Here is a 27,113-nt window from a genome sequence, read left to right as displayed (position 1 = left end):
ACCCGCTGCAGTAATGGCATTATTATTCCCGTGGCTCCGTTCAGGAGTTAATAACCATAACAATACAATTTTAACAAAAACATGTCACAAACATTACTAAATTGGATATGTTAAAAATGTATAACCAGGTCCGTTTTATTTATCTACTTTTATAAAGGAAATTGTTGAATCGGTATCGTAGGAAATATTTTGTGAACAATTCTGTGAGCCCAACTCCTTCGGGGCCGCGAATTGTGTTTACATTTTAATTATTTAATTAGGAACACGATCCCGAATTTCTCAGGAAAGCGCATCGTATATAATCATTTGATATGTTATTTCGAAGAATAATAGCAGAAAGAGTTAAATAAGGAAATCAATTAAGAGCCAAAGAAGTTTGGAGCTCAGCCAGCTCTCGAATACAGCTGAAAATGCCGTGTTTTCAAAGTTTAGCATTAGGCAAACATGACTTGCCAGGAGGTATCCTAGCAGAAGCTCACACTTGATTCCAGCTACTTAAACTGCGAGAAAATTTCCTCATACCCCTTGACAAGGAAAGGCATACTATTGGCTCAGTGGGCATGCAGGCGGTGCCTCCGGACACTGTCGGAATACCCAGCCAATCAGCATAGCCTTTTAATTCCTCCACTTGGCTCCTCCCACAGGACTCCTCAGCCAATGGTGTACGATGAAGTAGGGAAGAGGGGGGGATATCCCACGTAAAAGGTACACCTCAAGTTGAACCTCCTACGGGAATACCTCCCAACATGTTATGTGCGCCTGGTACCTAACTTCGTAAAAGTGCGATTTCGCCTGCTGCTTTGTTTTTATTTTTTCGTTATTTAGGCTGTCAATGTTGTTCGAAATCACGTAGAAACCACGTATTTATAACGGAAAATGAAAACGAAATTGAAATGTTGGGTTCAGAGAATTAAAGTTTAGAATATCATTAAGTTTTATTTTGTTAAAATTTGGCTAATTCCATAAAATCTTCCTATTATTGATCGTACTTATGTTTTTATCGGATGTAATAATGCTCATTTTGCTTATGCATTACTATAAATTCTCATCGCTATTTTCAATTGATTACATTTAAATTTGAATACGAATAGGATAAAATTAAATGTGTGAGAAGGAATAATTAATTTAAAACTTCGGGACAAAAGTACTTCTTCCACACTACAGGTAGTGTTAAGAGCAAGTAAATTGAAATTAAGCTTGCAGTTACTTCGTTAGTTAAAATTAGAGTCCCATACTTTCATCAGAACTCTGAAATCATCATTAATTATTGTAAGTAATACGTAAAAACCCAACATTTGAAAAACTGTTATTTATAATGTTTTTCGCTGCTCTATAGTTTACTTATAATTCATATTTTCTCCAGAAATCTGAATGAATTTTCATTGTATTATTCTTTGTGTTTTTTATTCCCTGTTTTCATAATATAGATAAATATATCTTTTGAATATGATAACATGTATAAAAATTTATTGTGATTATTTAGCAATAAAAATGTAGCACTACATACCTTACAATTAAACATTTAGCTTATCTTCAGCATTTTGCTCCCATCACACAGTTAACATCTGGCTTATGGTGACACAATCCAGTTTTGTGTGAATCATTCCTGAATGCAAACAAATTAATGCTCAAAGTAAAAATATCACCTTCTTCTTTCTTTTCACTTTGCTTTGATGTCAACTTAAACTTTCTTTTCTTAAAAAAATGCTAGAATTGCATTTTGACTTCAAGGGAGGCACTTATCGTTTACAAATGCGAGCAGCAGTGATTATAATCACCAGTGAAATGAAAGTTTTCTATTCTTAACCTTTAATACAGTACCTACCTAGTTTGTAATTTTCTCTTATTGATGGGAAGCATTTTCATTAATTTATTCAGATAACAACTGTTACCAAGGCATCCGGAACTAGACTCGGATCAACAACTTGCAAATAATTTAAAGAATATGAGCAAGAATAAATTTTATAGCCGTATTAGAATTGTCCCAGATGAAGATGCATGCATACTATTCTCCAACTCCATTTTATACAAAGGCGTACATTGTGAACTTCGTATATGTTCCATAAAGCACTTGACTTTCAATTAACATATGATCCAATACTACTTGTAACCATCTTTTCATTGACTTGCCTTGCGATAACAAATCTGAAGTATTGCATACATTAAAAGCATGATGATGTATTAGCACTGAAACCAGACATGTCGTAGCATTTAATTGTGCAGAATATTAACTAGTTTTTTGTAAATGATAATTGCAGAAGGATAATGATGTCGCAACAGAAGTTAAGATAGGAGGAAGTTGTTGAAAAAATACTTACCTCAACTAGAAGCATGAATTTCCAGGAATAATAATTAACTCCCTACTTATATAATGACATCAAATATCAATAACCAAACCAAAATCAAATTGAAAACTGCGGTTATTCAAATTTTGTGTCAAAATCTCACAAATAAACCATTTATTGTGAGGAGGTCTTTAACTGAAAATATTACTATCATAAGAATATATCTTCCAAATCACAGCATGCAGTATTTTGAGGACTTTCCTTCACAGTTTATCACTTGGTAGTTTACTAATTAAGATAAAATTTGAATGGGCCTAGACTGGACACATTTCTTCACTTAACCTAACAAGATGTAATTATACATTACAATCAACCCTTCTTTCATTCCTAAAATGTTCTTCCTTCGGTCATTCCGTAAAACATACCTATTCTATTACTACACTCCTCACTAGCCCAATGTTTTCCCATCCATCCCAGTGTTCAACATCCCATTGCCAATCAAAATGCTCTGCATTCATCCTTCTTTCCTCCTTTGGATTTCTACCAACATATTCCCCTTTACTTCCTCCTTTCTTTTGTCGATTTCACCTTTTTCCATGCCCACATTTCAAAATCCTCCAATTTATGTTTATCATCTTGCTTTAACAAACAAGTTTCAAAGCCATACAAAACCGTACTCCAAACAATAGTTCTCTAATTACTTTAACATCCCAATCATCAATTCCTCCTTTTTAAATCTTCCCTTGCCTAATACCATTTCCCTTCTTATGTCTTCACTCCTTTGACCATCTTTGTCCAAAATACTCCCATAATCGGTAAATTACTCCACCTGCTCAAGTTTTTACCCACCTATTTTAATGTTTAACCTTAGCTTTCATCCTTCTCGAAAATTTCATAACCTTTGGTTTTTTTACCGATTCTCAAACAATTACAATTACTTCCCACAAAATTTCATTCCAATCTCCAGTTCTTCCTATGCCTCTTTAACCATTTCATCCGCATATACTGAAAAGCATGGGTGAAAATGGACACCCATGTCTTACTTATCTCCTTAATACTGCTCATCCTGACTTTCTGTTCACCACTCGCACCTGAGCCGAGTACAGGTTGCAGATAAGTCACAATGTATTCCGATTTTCGGCAATACAACTAGTGCTACCCAAATCACTCTTTCAAATACCTTCCCAAAATCAATGAAACAGACAAATAAATACTGATTGAACTTAAATTTTCCCTTCTACCAGCGATCTCATTACTGCCATGTCATCATGTGTACCTCTTCTCTTCCTCAACACAAACTGATTATTCCCCTCCAAGTAATCATTTCTCCTCCTTACCATTCTTCTGTTGATCCAAGGTTCTCCATATTTACGGTTGCAAAATTCCATAAGCATGGGTTTCGCAAATCAATTTTACCAGAATGTCATGAACAATGCCTGATGTAACAAATTAATTTCAATGAAGCAATCATCACTTTCTTATCACAAAAGAAATCACAGATAAGTAGTAGAAGTTGTTGAGAAATTGAGTGTTTTGGCTCTTCAGATATTACAGTCCAAGCTAAGTTGGATAACTTCAGTAAGAAAATAACAAAATACTATGCAACGATAAAATTTGTCCACATTGATAATTCAAGGCAGGCTGTTGGTCACCAAATGATCCCAACTCAGTACAGATGGTGGAATGATCTTCGCCATTTCCAACTTGACTAATGTCCAAATGGAAATGTCCCTGCATATCTTGAATAATGCAGTAGTATAAATGGGGAAGTATGCAATTGTATTCTATTTTCAAGAAAATGAAAGTAAACACTCTTGAAGCTGATTTGGTCAAACAGACATTTTTTCGGAAGGCATAAAAAATAAGAGAGACAATGATGAGATAACAGTTTTTAGACCGAGCATAAGATAGCAACTTCGCAGTACATAATCTTTTTACATTTTCATTCATATGAAATGGTTTTAGTCAAGGATTTTTGGATGGATAGGTATGGGAATAATAAGGGATTACATAGGGAAATGTTAACTCTATCTTGAAAGATGCTATCAGGATTTAGTATTAGTGCTTCATTCAATAAATCAACATAAACAAGAGTGGGACACTGAACACTATTGAAAATCTCAAAACCACCTTTTCTGCATTTTTTCATGTGACATTTCTGCATCATTTCACGTGAAATGACATGGAAAAATACCAACTTTGCAGCCGAGACTTCAGTGAATTTGCACTCAAATTGATTTACATATTTGTAAGTAGCACCCTATTGTTCATGTCACCTTCAACCCTCCCTAATCATAAGTGGTCACAATTATAATGCTAATCCCCGACTATTTCACTTCATTTGAAGCACTGAATAAAAATTATGACTGCCTCTTTGTAAATTGGTAAACATGGAATTTCTGAGATTGGTACAAACATTGATTCGGTATTCATCAAACTCCTTGGTCATTGTAAGAACAGCAATAAACAAAATTTTAACCCATAGTTTGAAACAATAACTTTGTATCCTCCACACATTTTCTATTGGTGGCACTTGGCTCAACGAGCTTTGCCACACTGTGGCTCTATGAGCGTGAAAGTTGATTCTGATCCCAATAAGCAACATTTGTGACATCCATGTGATAGGAAAATGTGACTGAGTGACCCACAGAAAGATTGTAAATTCATCCTTAATGAAACAATCAAGTCATATCCAAAAAATTAAATTAAGCATATAACATAATTCTCTTGAAAACATTTTTTATGCAAGTAACATTTTTATACTAGTAATTACATTTTATCAAGTCAATCACACATGACTCATAACTACGCACATGATCTGTGGAGGAGGAGAATCCAACTTTGATCTCTTATCCTATTTGGTAATGAAGAAGGCCCAACTCTGAAAATGCCAGTACAATTTCTCATATTCTTCTGCTTTATTTTTATAATTATATATTATTTATTTGATATTATGTGATATTTCTTTCAAACGTTATTTCACAGATATTAAAATGAAATGACACAAAATATAGGTTAATCAACAGCAAGAATTGTATTTTATTTCATAAAAAAAATCACACCAACATGAAAAACAAGAACATAATGCATGGTGCAGTTCAGTTTACTGTGATGGAAGACAATTAGTCTGATGATAATTTAACATTCGATTAAAATAGACCTTAATAAATAATTTACTAGAAAAACATTTCGTTGAACTAATATACATAACATAATCAGAAAAACTTGGTTATAAACGAGACCTGGGAAAAATAGGATAAAAAATCAGCTTGCCATTGAAGTGGGGGAAAAAACATTATATCTTGATTCTGAGATTCAGGTTTTCATTTTATTCACACATTTGGAGAACTGCAAAAAAATTATATTATTTCGAGAATCAAGTTAATGCTCATGAATAAAAATCGAGTTTTAATTTTAAAATTAACAAATACGTAAATTACCATGAAAATAAAATTTAAACAATTGTTTAAAATAAAGGCTACAGTCAATCTCCACATCAATTTATTTTTAAAATGAATTCTTGATACACAACCCACAACAATAAATACCTTTCACAGTAAAGTACCAGTGACAGCAAGCAATTATATGACACTTCAATAAGGATCACTACATTTCGTGTAACTTCCTTAACTTTTGCAAGGGGTCTCATACACTCTCTCACATCGAACGAGACTGAGAATTTAATACGTCCAGTCACTTACCTCCATTAATATACCTAAATAAAAGCAAAATGCTTAAAATAAGATGAAATCCCATTAATAATAATGTGAATAAGTCCTAACGGCAGCACTAAGAACAAGCCTCAGAATATAGGCAGGCATACAAGTGAATGGAAAAAAAGCAAAGAAAAAAACACTGTCTTGCTTCGTTGTACAGGAATTGGGATATGGTAATATTAACATTTCACAAATAAGACCAAGTAGAATTGCCTAAAGAAAACCTAAGACACTCAAAGTTGAACAAATTGAGGTTTTAATTACGATAGCTACAATCCATGTCCTTTTCAAATTACAATTAACCAAGTCAAAATAAAAAATACGCTTTTTTTTCATTTCCAAAACAAATCAAACTTGTTGCAAAGATTACATTAATACAAAAAACATAGATTTCATCCGTAAACATTCCCTTGACAATGTTTTCACCATTACAATACACTGATAAGACTTCGCTGCATCCAATCACAAAAGAATTGGACTTGATAATACAATGCGGAGAGGAGAGAACTTTGGCGTCCTTGCATTCATGATATCAATGTTTGCTCTACCAATGTGTATATGTGTGTCACAACCTACCTTAAGGAGACCAAAATGTTCAAAACTACTCACTTCACCTTAGACATGACTTTTGCTCATGATTTGAGTAGACAAACAACATAATAGAGGTGACCACCAAATGAGGAGTCAAATTATGGTCTGACCAATTCACCTTCGCGGGACCTTTGAGGGTGGGGGCATCAGGTCAGGGTCTTTGTGCCGCCAACGGTGCCGGTGAATGAATTCGAGCAAGCGCTCGGAGGTCACAGGGTCAAGAATACTATTCCACACGGCTGCAGAGAGGAATGAAATGAATAAGGGATTAGTCTGAGGACAAATAACTACGCAGATCAACAAGTGATCTCAACAAAAACATATATTTCAATACATTCCAAAGCATGATGGAATTTCAATAACCAAAATACATTTATTAATATAACAATGGCACAACTCTCTGTATTACTTCAAGTATCAATTTTGTCCACCATTTACCATTTGACCTACCGTACTGGAGTCTTGCAGTTACTTTCTCATTTTGGTTGTAAAAAAATTAGAGCACAATATTCAAACATTCCTAGTGGATTCTAATTATGTACAAAATTTTGAATAAATTCTGTGGTTTATGTATCATCAAGCATAATCATTTTTCAATATTGCCTAAAATATTTGCACCCTCCACTTTTCATTTAGAATATTACGATACATTAAACGAAAGATTCATTTTTCAGCACCAATCATATTTAAGTTAATTATATAGCTGTGGTATTTTGTAAATATTCCTACTAGTCAATTTAATAACAATGAAATGACATAAGCAGTCTGACCAGAAAAAATGTATTTATAAAATTCCATTGGCTTCACAGAAATCCTATTGCCTTCAAGAGGCAAGAGGAGAAATCCTATTGCCCAGGCAAGAGAGAGCACACTATGCATTTATCAGAACTTTTCCACATCTAAAATCTTTTTATTTGTGTCCTTCATTAAAAATATTGCATAATATGAGGCAATGAGCTATCAAAAGTGGAACACTTTGCATGCTTTTTACTACTGATATATTGAAATATATCCACAATGACATTTTATTTTGTTTCCTCAACAATAATTTTCTGGTACTGTGTTTTGAAAATATTTATATTTGATCATACCCCAAAAAATAGTGTGATTAGGCATTTAAATATTGATTCATCTATTCATTATCAGGGGTATATTGCCTCCAATATTTTGCAAAACAAAACTCCCTTAAGTACAGGGTACATTGCTTAAATCCAGCCAAATTTAAATCTGCATTTTCCGCCATATTGCAGTTCCACTATGGGGTCGCGATTGGCGTCCTTGAAAGCTAAAGGCATCTAGTAAACAGTCATAACCTCAAAAATGGCCAAGTTGTTAGGTACAAGTGCGGAGTGCAATCGAAGAACCGCTATTATTGAAAGGGCTCGCACTGGGCATTATATTTCGAAATAGTTCGATTCTTCCGGTGTCCCAGATCAACTGTTTACGATATTGTGGCTAAGTATAGCAATGCTTCGGAGAAGTCTGACAATCTGTTTGACACATGCTTGAGCAATAAAGTAACCAGAGCTTAAAAAATTTTACCATCCTCCAAATGGACATAACTATTAGCTTGGTATCATTTTCTAATAAACAGAAATAAGCCATCAATATGATTTCCTTATAAGAAAAATCCTTACCTTGGGCAGTCCTCAAGCTGTTTGGAAATGATTTGTCAGTTCGCTCCCTCATAAATACCCACTGCTTATCTTGAAATTTACACTCAATTATCTTGCCATTCAATTCCTTGATTGCCTTGGAAACCTTCATGAGAGCAAATGGCTGGCTGTATCCACCAACAAAAAGTTGTCCAATCTTGCGTGGCACGATGCTGACAAATGAAAAAAAATGAGCTTAGAATTTTTTCACCAATATTATGGGGTCTCCTAAGGTTTTTGGATCACACCTAAGAATCACAGATAAGATTTAATTAGCTGCTGAACAAGAGCAGAAACCTCATATTTTAATTCTTTTGGCAGAATGCAGAATACCAAGGATTCACTCCCAAATTTTAAACAGATGTACCAAGCATTAGTATGTAACTAGAGTCAATAGCCACCAAACAACACTGAGTGACAAGGGATTAGGTTGATTCCATTTAAAATGTAAGAGATTGCCATTAAGGGAACAGAACACAGCAGAATCTCATAATATGAGTATAATCCATTCTGCAATCTTTCTTGTTAAGCAAAACATCTCTTTGAAAATAAGTTAATGTAAAATACAATAATTGGTTCCAAACTGAAAAAAATTAATTATGAGCAAGGTTTATTCCAAGAAAATTATGACTATATTGTTAAGGATCGTGAATCATGTTCACCTTTCCTTCAATCGCAGAATGAAGCAACTGGGAATATGAACTCGATTTGTAAAAGCAAAAATGAATCGAAAAAATTGTTAATTATTTATCATATGTACTACCTCATACCTTTTTTACTATAAAGTTGTCCAGAGTATTTTTTTTTAACTGACACTTCAAAATTTGGTTAAAATATGACTCAGAATGATCATCACATAAATTTATGGCGAGCGTCGCCACTGCCCTGTTAGGGTCATGCATAGTACGCATGGTACAATGCAAAAGTTTCCCCACATCACATTTAGCCCACTGTTTTGGACCTAACATTTCTTGAAGGTTCGTGGAGTCTCTGAACGGTAAATAAGCATGGGTTTGATTTTCAAATCGCCACTCGCATTTGTGGAAAATAAGACAGCCTTTCATTGCCTTGTGGTTGGGCAATGCATCTCTTCTACTGTTATGTGCACAAATATAGGTTCGCTATGGCATCTTCTTCCTGAAGAGAACCGTCTCATCACAATCAAAAACAATTGTGGCAGGTAACCCTCAGTAAATAGGAGTTTTTTTGAAGTCATCAATGAAGTTCTCTCCAGCATTGGGCTCAGAGTTTCCTGCTTCACCTCACCTCACAATGCTGTGGATGATAGTTCTCGTCTCGAACCATCTCGAACCACACATGGCCCCCCTTAAATACTTGCTTGGCCGTTGATGACCCTGACATCTTAAGAACAAGGTCAGCAAAATACACTTTCTCCTTCTCACAAATTATATTCTCATTAATGGTGTCTCATTGCCATTGCTTTTTAATCATGCACATGTGAAGCAAGGTTTCAACATCATTGAGAATGTGTAAATTGCTTACGTACTTTTGTCATTCTATTTGAAGTACCTATTTCCTTAATCTTGTCCGTGATTTTGAAGAAATGGCCAAACATTGATGTCCACTGATTGTTGATGTGCATACTAGATCAGCCATGCTCGCACCTTGTTTCCGATTTTCAATGATTTCACTTATCATTTCTACTGTTATTTTTATTTTTATTCTCTGATGGCTTTCTTCTCATGGATTTTTTCTTTGTGGTCAACTTTAAAACTACGCACAAAATATTATTATCCTTTGCACAAAAAATCACTTATAATATGCTTGAACAAAAGTTTGGAAAAAGGTGTGATCGTTAGCAATGCTAAAATGTTAGCTGAATGAGTGCTAAACACAAACTGAAGTAGCAGGCGTGCAATGAATCCAGGAAATCCCCTCTTCTTGTCACTCGTTATGAGAAAAGTTGCTCGTTGTGAGGCATCAATATTTTTACTCATTATGCAAATTACTTGCTGTGCAAGTGCTCATTAAGCGAGGTTTCAATGCATACGCTAGGAATGAGCATAGTTTAAAAAACTTCACAAATAAAAATGCATCACTTCAAGTCAAAGTAAACAGAGTTAAAAACAAAATCCTACTGAAAAATTAAATGCAACATACCCTTCACCTTCCTCCATCACGATTTTGAGTAAGAAATCAACGGAATTGTGACTGGCTGGTTTCCACTTAAGAACTTCCATGCACCTTCCTGGTATATATGGCTGAAATAATGAAATTAAGTCATGTATCTGCTAATTTACTTACATGGAATCCCTGCTTACTTATCAAACAAATGTGCAATACACATGATTCACAGAGAACAATTTTTAAATGCTTAAACTGTGTTATAGTAAATAAGTTTGTTGATGAGAGAGATGTACTGCACAAAAATTGCAAGGCAGAGGCCTTGGTCCCCATAATTTCTGTTTTTAATCACAAATAAATTCTGAAAAGTATTATTAACATAAACAATCTGCATGTATTTTTGCTATGCAATAAAAATGTTGACTCTGTGAATAACTTGAGAAATGAAGCTGCAAAATACTGAATAGAGTACCAAGAGATACTCAAATTATGAAGTTATACAGAAATAATGCAAGTTGGTTACAAATAATGGAAGTGCATGCAAAAAGTAAAAGATTTTTCTTTCTTTTGATTCCAAATGCATAGTGTGTAATCATTATCAAGCTAAATTATTCTTATTAAGTATCAGAAATGGACCAGTCAGAAAATCAGTGAAAGGATTTGCAATTTATTGTGACATGTGATTATCATCTCCATCTAGGCAAATATAATATAGTTATGTGAATATTAAATTACTTACAGTAGCTTATAAAAAAATACCCAGGCAAGTATTACTTTCCAGGGTGAATTAGGTCATCTTTAGAACCAAATTTTTTCATACTATGACAAACTACTTAATCATATTGCTATGATATTTCCATTTACATAGATTGCAAGTTGAAAAATACATTTAGGATCTCCTGCTTCAATTTAGACAAGAGTAGGAAAATGTGAAATTGGATCAAATGGATAATTCACCCACAGAAAGTCAAGTTTACTAGAACAGCTGCCTATAAAATGTATGGGGAATTAAAACAATGAGTTTAAGATTCAAGAAGGAAAATTGGTGATCCCCATTTGATTTCATTTTCTAATAGCATGATTTTTTAACCCATAAACATTTCAAGGAATGTAACCACCATTAGGGTTCAATACACAGAGCTCATTGGTGAAAAAAAATTGACATCCAATTAATAATTAAAGGTACAATTACAATTCAATTCACAAAACTTATTCTTGGAATATCAAATGCCGTGAGTTACATCTATTCATTTTCATAATGGCACATGCCAATACTGTTTGCTCCATAAGTACAGGTATCAACTGAATTTATTGTAGTTATCTGTACTTATTTACCTGTATTTATCAACTGAAAGTCCACTTCTGGAGTTAACTCACATGCTTCAACAAAAATGTAAATTCTAAATAATTAGAGAAAATAGGCAGGAAACCCCACGGCTCAAACGTAGGCCAAAAAAGATTTTCCATCCAAATTATACTCATCATAAGATTGTAACATCAGTCGTATATATCCATGAATATAAGGCCAAATTTAAACTGATACAACTGAAGAGAATGTGAGAAATGAAGAGATGAAAGTATGAAAACATGCCACGTTTAAACAAAGTGCCAAAGTTATCTGGGTGGTCACTCATTTGTAAACCCACGAATTACGATTTGCTGTATTGAACCGAAGTCTTACCTCTTTGGCAGGCTGGAAGATGAGTCCGTCTGGCTCATGAGACAACTGCTCAGCAAACTTATCAGAGAGCAAGCTTCCCGCCTGAGTTACGTCCCAAAACTCCTTCAGCCTGACACTAAAAGGTTCACTGTCTCGGTCAATCAGACCAGTCTTCATACATTCACGACGTGGGCCAATTATTTCCCACTGAAGAAACAACAATTCATTTTTATATACACACTTGATCAGGACACCAGAGTTAAAAAGGAGTTTCAAATATTTATTGAGAACAATATCTCACCTCGATGCAAGTCAATCTCAGGGTAAATGGTGACTTTCCAACATCTTGACCTTCATAATGTATGATATCATACACCAAGTACCGGGGGATGTCTTGGCCATTGACCTTATCAATGACCATCTCCTGTAAAGTGCACAAAGAAATATAATTGAGTGACGTATGAGGGTAATCCCAGAAGTACCCGACCCAACAAAGAAAACACAAAAATTTGGGAATAAAATGTACGCATTCATTTTTCAACATAATCTCCTTTCAGCTCTATGCACTTTTCCCAGCGATGTTCAATAAGTTCGATGTCCTTTTGTATAATAAGAACTGTCTTGCTCCTCAAAACAGCCATTAACTGCCGACATTGCTTCTTCACCGTAGGAAAATCTTTGACCACTGAGCCATTTTTTTAAGTTTGCAAACAGAAAATAATCCGAGGGGGCTAAATCTGGCGAATAGGGTGCATGAGGTAGGAATTCAATCTTTAATTCATGAATTTTGGCTATTGCAATAATGGATTTGTGAGCTGGTGCATTGTCTTGATGAAACAACACTTTCTTCTTAGCCAAATGCAGCCGCTTTTGCTTGATTTCTTCGCTCAAACGTTGCAATGAGTATGCATAATACTCGCCGTTGATAATTTTTCCTTGCTCAAGATAGTCAATGAAAATTATCCCACATGCATCCCACATAACTGACGCCATGACCTTGCCTTCGCTTTCTTTGGAGCCGGTTCTCCCTTATGAATCCATTGTTTTAATAGTTCTTTGGTCTCGGGTGTGAAGTAATGGACCCATTTTTCAACCATAGTTATGAAACGGCACGAAAATTCTGCTTTGTCACAGTGGAACTTTGCTAAACACTCAATTGAAACATCTTCACGACACTGGTTTTGCTCGAGGGCTTTCTCATGTCCAAATTTTCAGTTAACATACAAAGTACTGCACTTTTTGAAATGCCTACTATGTCTACTAGCTCACGCACTTTCAGTCGACGATCATCCAGTATCACTTTGTGGATTTTCTTCACCGTTTCTGGTGTCGTCACATCATTTGATCGATCAATGCAATGCTTGTCTTGATATCTCGTACAGCCTCGATTTAACCCTGCTACCCAATATTTTACTGTTGTAAACGAAGGAGCAGACTTAACTAGAACAGAATCCATTTCAGCTTTCATGTTAGTTGGGCTGAGGCCTTTCAAATAAAAGTATTGTATAACATAACATTGACCAATTTTCTCCATACTGCCATCTCTAGGTCAGGCCGGGTACTTATGGGATCATCCTCGTAATGCAATGGGTCATAGAAAGGGTTAATTTTCTAACACCAAAATATAATTTGGTTGAAGTTTTGTCCATTCACTCCATTTTCCTTGGCCGTCTCCTCTTTTCAAGCACAAGATCTAACTCAACAAAAGGACTGACAAGCCATCTTTAATTTGCTCTCATAGAAGTTTACTGTATTAATTCTCACATTAATCCTTGAGGTTACTGATGTACTTTCAGTTTTTTTTTGTTGGTTTGATTTGTTTAATATTAATACTAGTTTTTATACAAAAGATTTGATACCAAAAGTGGTCAATTACTTTGCGAGGGATTCTAAACAGGTAAAATGAAAGGCATTTGAAACTTTTCTTTCACATTCATAAATAATTTATCTTTAAAACTCACAAATGTATTCCCGGCAACTATGCAGCACTGCGAAATATATTATTTCACTTTTTATCACAGCTTAAGAACAATGCACGCGTTATATACAAGATTAAGCTTTCATTTATCCCCGGGTGGGATATATAATTACATTTTCCTTTACAAATGAAAAAGTGCTTCCCAAGCACAAATGAATGCATGACAAGCCAGGAGTGATCATGACAGCTCCCACAGTTTTCATATAGGGCAGCATACACTTGTATGCCTAGTTCTACTTATTTGTACATACTAATGACTGTATTTAAAACATGCATGCTTTTTGCTCAAAAATAAAAATATATAGTTATAAAATTTCACGAAATTACTCATCAATTCTTTTGGTAGGTAAACAGCTAAACATATAGAGAAGAATGCAATTCCATCCCATACTTTTTCTGAAAATAAGTTGATATATTTTTACAGCTTCAAATAAAAAGGAATTTCAAGGAGTGTGGCATTTCAGTCCCACTTACCCCATCCAATAGTGTGGCGCTCAAGTGCCGATTTGGATCCTTGCGATGTGGGAAGCGCAAACCTTCAACTTGGAACACATTATTATCTCGATCGACAAAGTACACTTGGTTCTCTCCACTAATCAGCATCATGTATCTGTTCAAGAGAAAATTATCCTGAACATTAAAAAGAAAATTTAGCACTGTACTTGATTAATTATAAAACTTACACACAACATCAATGAAACTTAATATGCACATCACCTAAAACAGCATATCACATTAAGTCTCAACAAATCATCAACGATGACTAGTATTCATGAAAACAAATTATATTACTGGTGATAATTTTGCAAATTACACTTCTGAAAGATTCTGGAATGAATTATTTTCATTGTGCAAGGTTCCATATGCAAAAATATTGCTTCACAAATCAGTGCCAAAGGTACAACACTTCCACTGCGCAGAGCAAACGGAATGCTGTGCTTATTTTCTCCCAAGCAGGAGAAAATGAGGGCCATGCATTAGTATCTGGATTGCAAAGGTTTCACTCCTCCCTCCCCTACCTTTCTCCTTTACATGCCTACATTACATTGCCTGTACTTTGGTCTCTGGCTGTGTGACCCCTAAGTTACAGGAATGTTATGAGAAGAAGAACGTGGTTTTCTTGGAGAAGATTATCAGTTTTTGAAATTTGGTTAGTCACATTTGTTTGTCAATATGGTAGACTTCCACATGGTTTTGAAATAATTTTGGCAACATTTTGTCATTTTCTTACGGCCTAAATAAATTGTTGTCATCATCCTTTGGATCAAAATATACTTTGCTGATTATCTTTCATTGATATAGTATGTTCTTTGCTTACCTGATTACTTGAAACACGTTCAATTCAGGTTTCAATGTATCTCAGTTTGATGAAATTACTTCCTAATATGATTCAGTCATGTTAGCAACTGTAGATGTTTAGTATGAAATTTCACATCATAAATAAAATTATAAACAAAATGTACCATCTACCATGATATGATCATGGTCCAGTCACCAAGATCAAACTGCAAAAATTTATATTGTTACAATAAGACAATGCATGATACAGCAATCATTCTATTCAATAAAAATGAATAAAAAATCATTATCAATAGTTTTCTAGTAGTGATCCTAACCCTTATAAAAGACCCAGACTGATAATTATAATATCCAGAAAGTCATATAAATTAGCTAATAAAAGATTTGGTAAAATTTCCATCAAGGAAAACAAGAGTTTGATATAGCAAGAGATTTTTTAACGGATTGTGAGCAATCATTACATTGAGATTTCATTTCAGCTTTGGTTTCCGCCAGGATCTGCACTTTCGTTAGTCAATACCAGAGATGAATTGGTCTCACCACCAAAAATGAACACTAAGCTGATCAGGTATTCCCAATTTGTCTATCATTATCTCAAATTATTTCAAATTTCCTTTTTCTAAATTTTTGAAGAAACTGAACGACTTCCAAATGAGTGACCACCTTGAAGTAATATCTGAAGCGAATGTTGGGCTCAAAAATATATATTTGAAATATCCACTGTAATGATTTACACATCAATCCAGACCATAAAAAATTAATGTGCGTACAATCACGGATATATTATGCAAATTTGAAATTTCACTGTATTTACAAGTAGATAATGACCGCAAATAACAGCTCACCTTGTCCCATCAGCCTTCCAAGACACCTTGTACGGCATCTTTTGCAGGAGACTTAAATTATTATTGTCCATGGAGACAGGTTGGCACCCAGGGAACCCATCTCCAGCTTCACCGCAGAAGTTGGTCAGAGCCTGGACTTTCTTTTGGATCGCACTCAGCTTTTCTGCAGCATAAACCACCGATATCCCCCTGTTCACTCCTTCCATGAAAATTGCAGGTCTCTTCCTTATATTTCCCTTGCGCCGTCTCTTACCACCACCGCGGTCATTGCTGAAGTCAATGGGACAAGCAAAATCAGAAAATGATTCCTAATAAATGTGGAAAATACAACCCCGATTGTGAATGCAAAACTAAAGCATTTGCAGAGTTTCATTAATGATGAGTATCACTGAGCCAACTACAAAAAGAATCAGTAAAGACATGTAAGCAACTATAAGATTCAATGATACATTGTGAATGGATATTGACCGCTGAACAAAATATAACTTTGTACAACAATTACTATTATTATTATAGGTACTTTAACACATGGTAGGTAGGTTAGACATACAATGATTACCACCGCCATGTTTCCTCGCCGTACAAAACTACGCTCCAAATTTTTAACAAGTCATTTCATGAATTCATTGCTCAAAATCCCTGTCATCAATTCCCTCCTCCTTTCCTAATGCAATTCTTCTATGAGATCCCAGCTACTTAGCCTGTCTTGGTCCAAAACACATCCAATGCACTCACGCTCTTCCACTACATCACAGCTGCAGTCCAGAATAAGATATGTAAAATGTAATATCCTCTAGTTAACAACAAACCTGATTAGTTGGTGTTAAAAAAAATACATCATTGAGGAATATTTTTCATGTCATTATTGAACTCAATCATATGATAACGGGAATGACTGGTTTATTCCTTGCGACAAAAATGACAGACAAAGGTGGAAAATTCTTTCTGCAATTTTGTCTTAATAAACAAATAATTATCACTTATGACAACTAACTGGTTAATAAATTAACATCTGCCTAAACTGCTAACAAATGATAAAATGGCTTAAAAAGAAAACTTGCAAGGTGCGTTTGGAAGACAATAGCCAGCATAAATACCATGATCAAATATACATGCATGGTTAGGCACAATTGTTTGTTGATATGGTAGACTTCCACATGGTTATGAAATGATTTCGGCAACATTTCGCCATTATCTCTAATTTAATTAAAATTTATCATATCTATGTTCTCATATCTATAATTTACTTAAAATTTCAATCATAATTCCTATGATTGAAATTTTAAGTAAATTATAAAATATTTATTTAAATCTCATGATTTAAGGGTATAATTTAACCATCAGAAAATACATACTTGCATGTACACACCAAAAGCATTGAAACATTAAAAGAAAAACAAAGGTGTCATCTTTTTGCATGGTAAACTATATGAGAAGCATTAATTAGGTAATTAGGATTAAAAAAAAACACTAAAACTTTAATTTGAAATACAATGGCTATGCTAATTCCTACGCTTTTAGTTGGAGACTGCTATGCTTCACAAGGTATGTTCAAGTTATAAGTGGAATATTGCTGACAGTCCATGGCTAATGCTTCTTTCTTGGGTTTGTTTTAAGATGCTTGGTCTACTATGAACTGTTGCACAAAAGAACACAAGTCTTCCACATCCAAAATACCTTCACCATATGCATACCTTTTTTGATGATGCATTTAAGAGAGTTTTCAACGACATAAGTGAAAAGAATAAATTACATGCTGCTCTTGTACACTGTATTAGCCATTTTTAAATGTTGAAAATGCTTCTCACTCCAGCAGAAGCTACATGAGCCCTGCGGACTGTAAGATGGAGCCATCTTAGTCATGTATTCAGTCCCCACTCAATTTTAAGCTCAACCTCAAGTCTTTCTATCTACTTACAGTTCCGAGAAAAAAATTAGGCGATCATAGTATTCGAGCACACGGAGTAAATGACACAATACCCCAAATTAGGCAAGATCAAAGCAAAGTTTCACAATAATTTTCATTTACAGAAGTCAAAGCTACAATAAGTGAGTAAGAAAAATATGTCTAATGAATACCCATTTCATGGAGAAAAGAAATTGAAAAGAGTAGTTTTCAACTTTCATCAGAAACATTCAATTGCTTCCTAGGACTCTATAGTTTACCTGTTATTACTATCACTTTGGACGTCCAGGGCATTCCCATCATCATCCACTGCACCGTCGTCAAATTCTTTATGCCACATTGGCAGCTCTGGCGGAAGTGGGGCAAAATTTAGGTCATCATACCTGCAGGGAAGGGAGAAAATGAAGCTGAATTAGAGAAAGTAGAAATTTTCGATCACATGAAAGTTGTAATCTCCTATTCAATCCTGGATGTATTCACTACTCAACTAGTCTAATATATGTAAGAACCAGGGATCCTATTTGTTTGATTTGAGTGCAAAACAGTAAGAAACTATGACAAATGAATTTCTATTTCCCGTTAAATTATGAAAGCATTAAAATTGAAGAGGTATATTAAAGGTGTGTCTTTATCTGTAGCAGTATCTGACATGCATTTTTTTATTATTATTATATTTTTTATTATGAGGGTGTTGTGCACAACAAATTTGCTCAAAGATGTCAGGCTATCAACAAACAATGAAGTTCTGAAAAGATTGTGTGATGCCTTGAGAAGAAAACGACTGCATCTCTGGCTTCTTCACCACGATAACATGCCAGTGCATTCATCGAACCCTGTGCAGCAATTTTTGGCAAAACACAAGACTGTACAGTACCAACATAGTGTGACTTATGGATGTTCCCAAAATTGAAAATGGCACTAAAAGGAAAGCGGTTCGATGACATATAGTAATGCAACGTACGCACTGAGTGCCATTCCAAAATCCGCTTTCGAGGACTACGTTCAAATGTGGAAGCACGGCTGGGAGCGAGTGGTTCAATCAAATTGGGACTACTTCGAAGGATGCCATGGCCCGGATGATGAAGAATAGCACCAATGCGGAGATATGAACGCAGGTCAGATAGTTTTCGGACACACCTCATATCTATTACTGAGCACATATTCCATTTTCTTGGCAGCATATTCTCCAGTTTCAAATAAGAAAGAAGTTTATAGTTTTAAACCAAAGTTTTAATTTATTTCATTGTAAGTCATGAACACAATGGACCATAATTATGAATTAAATTTAAATTACATAGAAGTGCATCATCATTAAATAAATAATAATATTTGCCTTCCTGTCAAAGCATCATCCAGTTTGATATGAATTGCTTAGGACGTGCACTCAAACATGAATACTCCATTCTTTTAAACTATGGACAACTTCAATTTGATTTCGTAGAATCACAATTAACTTCATTTATATTTTGGTTTTATCTTTCATTATAACACCTGGAGTCATAAAAGGTAAAACAAACTTTTGGCTTATTTCAGTTCAGTAGCTGAAATGCCTTAGCCACGAAGGCTTATTCTGGACATCACAGACCACTATAAGGAATATTTTTTTAAACACCGCAAACATCCACTTAAAAAAATTATCATTTAAGTTAAACATCTGATTAATAAAACATAGTAATTTCACTTATTTAATTCCAACAAGTTTCTTAAATAATATATATTAATCACAAAATTATTACGGAGATAAGTTATTTTTATTTCTCTTATTTTTTGTTGCCAACATAAATGTTCTTCAAGGCCCACCATAATTTTCCTAGTGATCCACCGATTACTAGTTGATGACCACTGATTCACGATGCTTGTAAAATAACACCTTGCTCTTAATTTTATTTGCAAAAATGCACAGATGTGTCGAATAAGCAGCTCAAGATGATGGAATAATGGATTATGTGTGCAATATTTTATCTGGCGCTTTTGTGAAATGACGAAAAGTTTAATGACAAATATCAGGGACTGCCAGTGCATTTTACCTCAGCTAAGAAAGAATCTATAGTCTTGCTTAGCTCAGGTAAAATAAACCAAGTTGGATAATTGAAAATTCAGACAGTAACAGAATGGTTATGCTTGAATATAAATTACGCTAACAAGAAGATATTTTACTGCCTCTTACTGTACAATTGCACACAGTAGTTTCAACAGGCATTAAAATTGCACAAAAAGCTGAAAATCGAGCCAGCACTAGTCTCCAAACTAAGCTGTAATGGTGAAGTTAACAATCAAAGCAGAAATGGTGAAGAAGTTACTAAACAACCTAATCATGGATGACAACCAGGAGGATGAAATAGAAGAACAAATCTTCTTCAGATTGTTTTTTGACACCATTAAAAGTAATAAAAAAGAAAAGCACATGAATTTACATGAACCTGTGGAATAATTAGGCTTACACAGCCATAGTAACAAAAAGTCACCAGGAATAGAAAAAGTTCATGGAATGTTAATGAAAAAGGGCCCATACATTTCAAAAGACATATTCCTATAGTTAGCCTATACAGGGCGTGGCAACATAACTTCCTTTTTTGCAAGTGTTTTGTGCTAGAAAAAAGGAAGTTATGTTGCCGCACCCTGTATTTAATGCAAATAAATTAAAAACTAAGCTTTCATCATCAAAATATTTCTTTTTTCCATTAATTAAATATAAATCTTTTGTCCAACCATAGGTAGTAATTTGAATGCTCACAATTTTTGACATAGGTGAACTTGCATACTGTTACCACAATGAAAAAAACTTCCATCTATGTAGGTGCATATGTGAATAGATAAATATAAACCACAAATAATAGAAAACCTAGGCAAATTGGGACTATGCATGAGTTTTGTTATTTTTGAACACACTAACAGTGACAAGGTAACACAAACATTACAAATACCCCACATGGAGAGAGAAAACTCAAGAAAGGCAAGTTTTGAACCTGTGTGCAAGAACAAGCAAGGCCATTAACCTGTTTTCACTGAGGACAGCAAAGCCACAGCATGAAATTAAAGCAGGAACCAGAAAAAATGACTAAAATATATTTTCAAAAGATGATAAGAGGATTCTGTTATCAAAATCAGCTAAAATGGAAGTTGGCAAAGGTCATTTCTTTGAAAAATTACAGAATCAAAAATTAAATTAACACTTGACATAGAACATACGCCACAAAACAACAATATTAATAACCCACCTTCTACAGAGCTCATTTAGATAATCTGCTTTGTAAATCCCAGGGGGTCTTATTCGGGCAAATTCGTTTATGGCAGCTTCAACGCTCCAATCCATATTCTCCACGAGGTATGAAACAATGAGGAACCCAGTTCTGTTGAATCCATGAGTGCAGTGAATGCCTAAGGGGAGAGAGTAACACAAATATAGCATGCGATTCATACGATGTATCATTTACACAATTACAGACTTTCAATTCATAGTCTGCAACATTTGAAAATAGGAGCCAATGACTTATGGTTAAATTAGCTAGATGCAGGCTTTATGATAATGGGCTAATTCACTATCTTCTTTCGGAAACATATTTTAATGGCTCAAAAACATGTTTTTGTTTTTCAACCCCCCCCACTTAGTTTCTCAGTTACATCAACGTGATTTGTCCATTAAGGGGCAAGGCATACTGACGCTCATTACAGCGCCATCACCTTTAACTGAATCACAATGGCTTTGTGATGGCCCTATCATCAATCTTGTCCATCCACATAGGCATACATCTTTGATATTGACATATTAAACCCCCGATTGGGTAGTGACCTTTTGGAAATTAAATTTTACATGTAAACAGATGACTTTAGAATAAATGTTCTACATCAAAAGTATTTTGCCACCATCCACTGAATTTAAGAACAAAGTTGTGATTTCATGTATGAATGAATGATCCCATTATCCTGACAGTGATACAACATGATAACACCAAATGTGGTAAAAAATTATTGAATACACACATGTATACGTTACATAATTAATTAACCAACAAAAATATAATAAAATAAGGGAGCATATAGTGGCTGCTACAACAGTAAGGCATTAAGGCTTTTTCGCTTCTCAGGCACTTTCAAATGAATCACATACATACATTCCTTTCATGCACTTCTCTTTTTGGGTTGGCTAAGTCAAATAAGTCTCACGATGAAAGAAATTAAACATCAGTAGCACATATATTCAATGAAACAAAAAAGTATGAATACACGAATTATGGTAGATTAACAGATAAAACACATGAAGCATGGTGATATTTTGGAAAAAACAATGTTATGCTATAAACATGATGGTAAGAGAAACCATAAAATACTGAGATTTTCCTGATTTACATTGTTTTTTTTTCATTTCCCTTCATTATCACATCCTTAGAAATTACAATGCAAGCAATTCTTTCCTGATTCCAATCATTATGAAACTATTTTCAGCCGACCAGCTTAAGTTATCAATTTTCACAAACTCTATAACATTTGAAGAGCAATAAGTATGGGACACTTGCAGCTGGAATTAGAAAGCTGAGTGATATGCATATACTTTGGGAGAATTTTTAGAAATAGTAATAGCATTCAGTTTGATTTCTTGTGAATAATTGGTAGTATATCTCAACTCAATGACATACATGTGGCGGTCATGAGAGAATAACAGTGCCAATGACTATCCTCAACAGTGTTAGCATATTCTTTGACATACCAAGTGAAAAGATCAATTATGAATATTTATTAATGGCTACCCATACATTCAATGGTTAACTTTAATAAATGTGTCATGCATGTTGTGAATGTGAGCATCATGAATTCCTGAATTTGTTGAATAACTTACTGGATTCTGGTTAAATGGGGATAAAGGCAATTTATGATGGGTGTAAAAGCAATGGCATGGTTCTTAATACAGGTAAACACAAATGATGTTTTTCTCCATGGAAGGGTGTACCTAATAATTTGAATTTTAGAGTAAGATGTGTTGGTATATCATGGTGGCAGAAAATTAAAAATTTTTAGGGGGTCACATGTCGACCAACATCTTAAGTGGGATGAACAGATCTCCCAGGTATGTAAGAAAATCACTACAGTTTATTACCCCAGATATCAGTTTTGAAACACACTGCAAGTTTAGATGTCCTAAAAATGTTAAATTATGGCGCATTCTACTCTGCAAATTCTTAAAGGATTGTAAACTGGGGAACATTGTCCCCATTAAATCAATTAAATTTAGTTTAGAAAAAATACACATATGTAAACAACCTTTTCGTGCACATTGTGGAATTCTTTTTAAATATCTGAGAATAATAACTCTACCTTGTGTTTATATCTATCTTGCAGTGACTTATGCTAAGAAAAACAAGAAATACTTCAAATGAATTACAGTTATCACTGCCACAATACTAGAAGATGAGAAGATATACAACATCAATCCTGTCCATGGTAGCTTAAGGACCAGCATCAACCAGCACAAAAGTGTTTTACAATCTGCCTAAGCATTTAAAAAATGTGACAAAAATTTCACTACTCAAGAAGATTTTATTTGCATATCTGGTTGATGAGTGTTATCATAGTGTTCATGAAGACTTATGTAAAACTTAAGCGTATATTAATTTCCTGTCATAACTGTTTTTGTATTTCTACATGGGAATGACCTGATATACACCCCATTGATGTGTCATATACTACCATCAAGTATTCTCAATACTGTAAACTATGTCTGCTGGACAAATAAATATATTATTATAATAAAATGGTCAAGGTCTTCAAAGAGAATAAACACACTGACTATATGAAGCAAACATCACATATCAAACGACTAGTTAAAAAGAGGTTCTTTATTGTCATTTTTGGAGGCTGATTAGTACCTTTCCATAAAATTCCTTAAATTATGGTGAAATTTCACAATTTCATTGATTTTACCCTAAATTTTGCAGTTTTAAACATTCTCTGAACTACTGGTTGTCACCACCTGAGAGTAGGGAGGATAATGAGCAATGGAGTCTTTATTTATTCAGTGCCCCTGGTTTTTACTAAATAAAATCTAAAATCTTCACAATTTCATACTTCCATAACTGGGTGAAAGGATAATATACATAACCAAATATTTATAGAGGGGAAGGCATAAAAACTCACAAAAATGTACACAAAGAGGTTAATAAAAAAAAGGACAAAATACAATGCATATAATTAAAGGAAATTTGAATTTTTATTCATGGGAAAAATTCTTGGAGTCAATTGAGTGCAGAATTCTTTGCACCAATTATTTAGTAGCCATCAAACACCCAATAACTCGTAATTTATTACAGTTCTCAAGTATCATTCATACTGGTAATGAATTACAGTTCTGGGAATATCACCTTAAAAGCTGGATAATGACTGACACCCTTAAAAGATTAACCCTAAACAAATATAATGGCTATTACATTCAAAAGAGCGGAGTCAAATAATAATGATTTCTTAATGAATATTTCCATTAACACATCTCACAATGAAGATTTGGCAAAATCTCTACTCATAGTATCAACAAATAATCATAATGGGCTGAAATAGATCCACATTTTATACCATTTATTCAAATTTTCCAATATCATCATGACATTTGAATAGGAATAGTTATGATATCAAACAAAATTCACTTCTTCCTAAAAAAAGGCCATTTCCAAAACAAGAAGGGATTTATACAAGAATTTCATTTTTGCACGAAAACCATGAATTTCAAATGTTCAACTTTGAATGAATTTGAAAAATATTAAAAGTTTAAATCCATGATACAATTGTTTGAAGACTATAGCAGTGGTTGGAGAATGTATTCATTCCATCAAACCTATAGGAAGACATTCAAAATTATTTCCCTGAGACAGGTCTTCTAACTTTTATTATTGGAATTCAAAAGATTTTAAATTTATCTGTATCTATTTAAATAACTACTAATTATATCAAAGAAGTCAGTGACAGGCTCTTGATTATTCACATACATTGCAACTTTTCCGGCAGAGCCAGTTTGTATCTTGTGAAGAAAGTTAAGTACCCCAGTAAAAAGGTTTCAGTAGTATGAAATTCATGAGCTGAGGAGTATTTATAAGTATTACAAATATCACTGAAAACGAGAATGGAAGACTTATATTTCCTATTCTTACATAATGCTCACAGAATTCCACTGTGCAAATGTCCGGATTAGCAATGACCCAAGGTTAATAGCCAAACATAAAGTGATGTCAATGACAGTTTACATGTGAATGGCAGGGAAAAATGTCTGCTTTCAATTTCAATATATATATATATTCAAATATAAATTCAATATATATATATATATATATATATATATATATATATATATATATATATATATATATATATATATATATATCATGTTTGGGATGAATGCCCACTACCATTCTTTAATCAGTGCACCAACATTTTACTCTTACATCAATTTGAAAATGTGTTCAACATAATTATTACAAATCAGAAGTCCTGGGCTACTTGGAAACTAGTACAATCAATACACTGCCAACAAAACCATCTTGCATATGCATTTATTAGGAATAGTGCTAAAGCTCACTCAGTCTGATAAACGAATGGCTTTTTTCCAAAAATTGGGACATATTCTATAACAAAGAAAACAAATGACCAACAATGTTTCATAAACTAAATCTGTTAGCACCCACATTTAAAGTATTGAAATATATTTTTTATTAATGAACAGCGGGTGAGACCTACTGCTGGGACTGATATTGCTTAACCAACAAAACACAACAATTATATGGTTTGAAACGAAGATCAAATGACTTGTCTTGGATCTCAATTGACCCCAACTGGATTACATTTTATTACAGTATTTAGTCATTAATAGGTAACTCACCAATCACTTCAAGAGGATGCTGACTTATGAACTGTTGACAAACTAAAATAAAAGCTTTGGTTTGATCCTCTGAGGGAGTTTCCTTGTGTCCTCTGCACTGAAGTTTCACATAACGGCAACCTTCTTCCTCAACTTCTTGCTTATCATAGAAGCGTGACGTAAAAGTTAGGTCAATCCATAATCCAATTTTCACCTGCATACAAATGACAAATTACTCCAATAAAGTGTTGTAGGTTCAAAATCCAAACATCCAACCACAATATCGTATGGCGTGGTTCTTTGACAGAAATTGCTAATAAAATGCGGAGAGGATCATTTTATTTAATTATAATTTCATTTGAGCAGTATACTGCAGCATATTCAATGCAATTTCATCCGAGGAGTATACGGCCGTTGGTGCCATATGTCAGTGTCAGAAAATTTTTGAAGAGCTGTCGAAGTGTGAATTATTTACTGCCCGGATACAGTCATCACTATTTGGTTCAATAAATTACGTGAAAACGACATTTAAACATGAATTGAAACTAATGAGCAAAATATGAAGAAACACGGTTTGAATTACAACTGATGGAATACTAACTTTCAAGAAAAATGCGGCGTAAACATTTTTTTGACAAAAAATATATAATTTTTTATATGAAACATAAACTCGAAAATGACGTCCGAACAATATTTCGTCACAGTTCAAACCTAGACTTGCTGGTTAAGTACCGAGGCCATGTATTTACGAGGTACTGAATTTGTAAGGTATCACCTCGATTGGAATATTAAAACAAGAGATTCCAACAGCCATTAACAAGCGTTTTTACCTTATAACTTTTCATTGAATTAAATAGCATTTTCGGAGGAAAGCGGAACTCTTCTGGCACTTGATCATCATATTTCTTGCTCAATGGTGTCTTGAAAGGAAGAAATTTTTCCCCGATGAGTTGTGATGCTTTTCTAGGACAGTGTAGCCAACGAGGGGGGATGGGTCCAGGCCCATTCTTAGAGTCAGAGCTCATATTTACTATAATCCCAACACACTAGGATTCATATGAAAATTTACATATTTATTCAACCACTTATGCTAAACACCTCTTCGCCCAAACGGGAACTAGGATGAGTAAACATTCACGTAATTACTAAGATTTCGAAGAAAGTAAAAATAACCATAGTTAACGTTTTTATAGTTTCTAGTAGTTCAAAATTGTACGTCAACAGTAGAATTCACCTCCACACGAAACGACATTCAA

At 34.1% G+C, this 27,113-nt stretch overlaps 1 protein-coding gene across 1 annotated transcript; it reads right to left on the bottom strand.

The window, feature by feature from the left end:
• Positions 1 to 5,296: 5,296 nt before the first annotated feature.
• mRNA-cap (mRNA capping enzyme) lies at positions 5,297 to 27,113 on the bottom strand. The gene is made up of 11 exons (XM_071594445.1): positions 26,688 to 27,113; positions 25,879 to 26,071; positions 21,239 to 21,398; positions 18,281 to 18,403; positions 16,115 to 16,384; positions 14,445 to 14,580; positions 12,294 to 12,416; positions 12,014 to 12,199; positions 10,369 to 10,469; positions 8,230 to 8,420; positions 5,297 to 6,831 (listed from the first exon to the last, which is right to left on the bottom strand). The coding sequence occupies exons 1-11, from the start codon at positions 26,880 to 26,882 to the stop codon at positions 6,707 to 6,709; spliced, it is 1,803 nt and encodes a 600-aa protein (XP_071450546.1). The 5' UTR covers positions 26,883 to 27,113; the 3' UTR covers positions 5,297 to 6,706.

This window comes from Hetaerina americana, unplaced genomic scaffold, assembly GCF_022747635.1.
Source record: "Hetaerina americana unplaced genomic scaffold, ioHetAmer1.1.p SCAF_61, whole genome shotgun sequence".
Taxonomy (NCBI): domain Eukaryota; kingdom Metazoa; phylum Arthropoda; class Insecta; order Odonata; family Calopterygidae; genus Hetaerina; species Hetaerina americana.
This window is presented reverse-complemented; position numbering and strand designations above follow the sequence as displayed.

Coding starts and splice junctions, on each gene's coding strand:
- mRNA-cap (XM_071594445.1), bottom strand. CDS start 26,882: ATGAGCTCTGACTCTAAGAATGGGCCTGGACCCATCCCCCCTCGTTGG. Junction 14,581..16,114: donor TGGAAGGCTGATGGGACAAG/GTGAGCTGTTAT, acceptor TCTCTTGAACAG/ATACATGATGCTGATTAGTG. Junction 8,421..10,368: donor GTGATGGAGGAAGGTGAAGG/GTATGTTGCATT, acceptor TTCATTTGTCAG/CATCGTGCCACGCAAGATTG.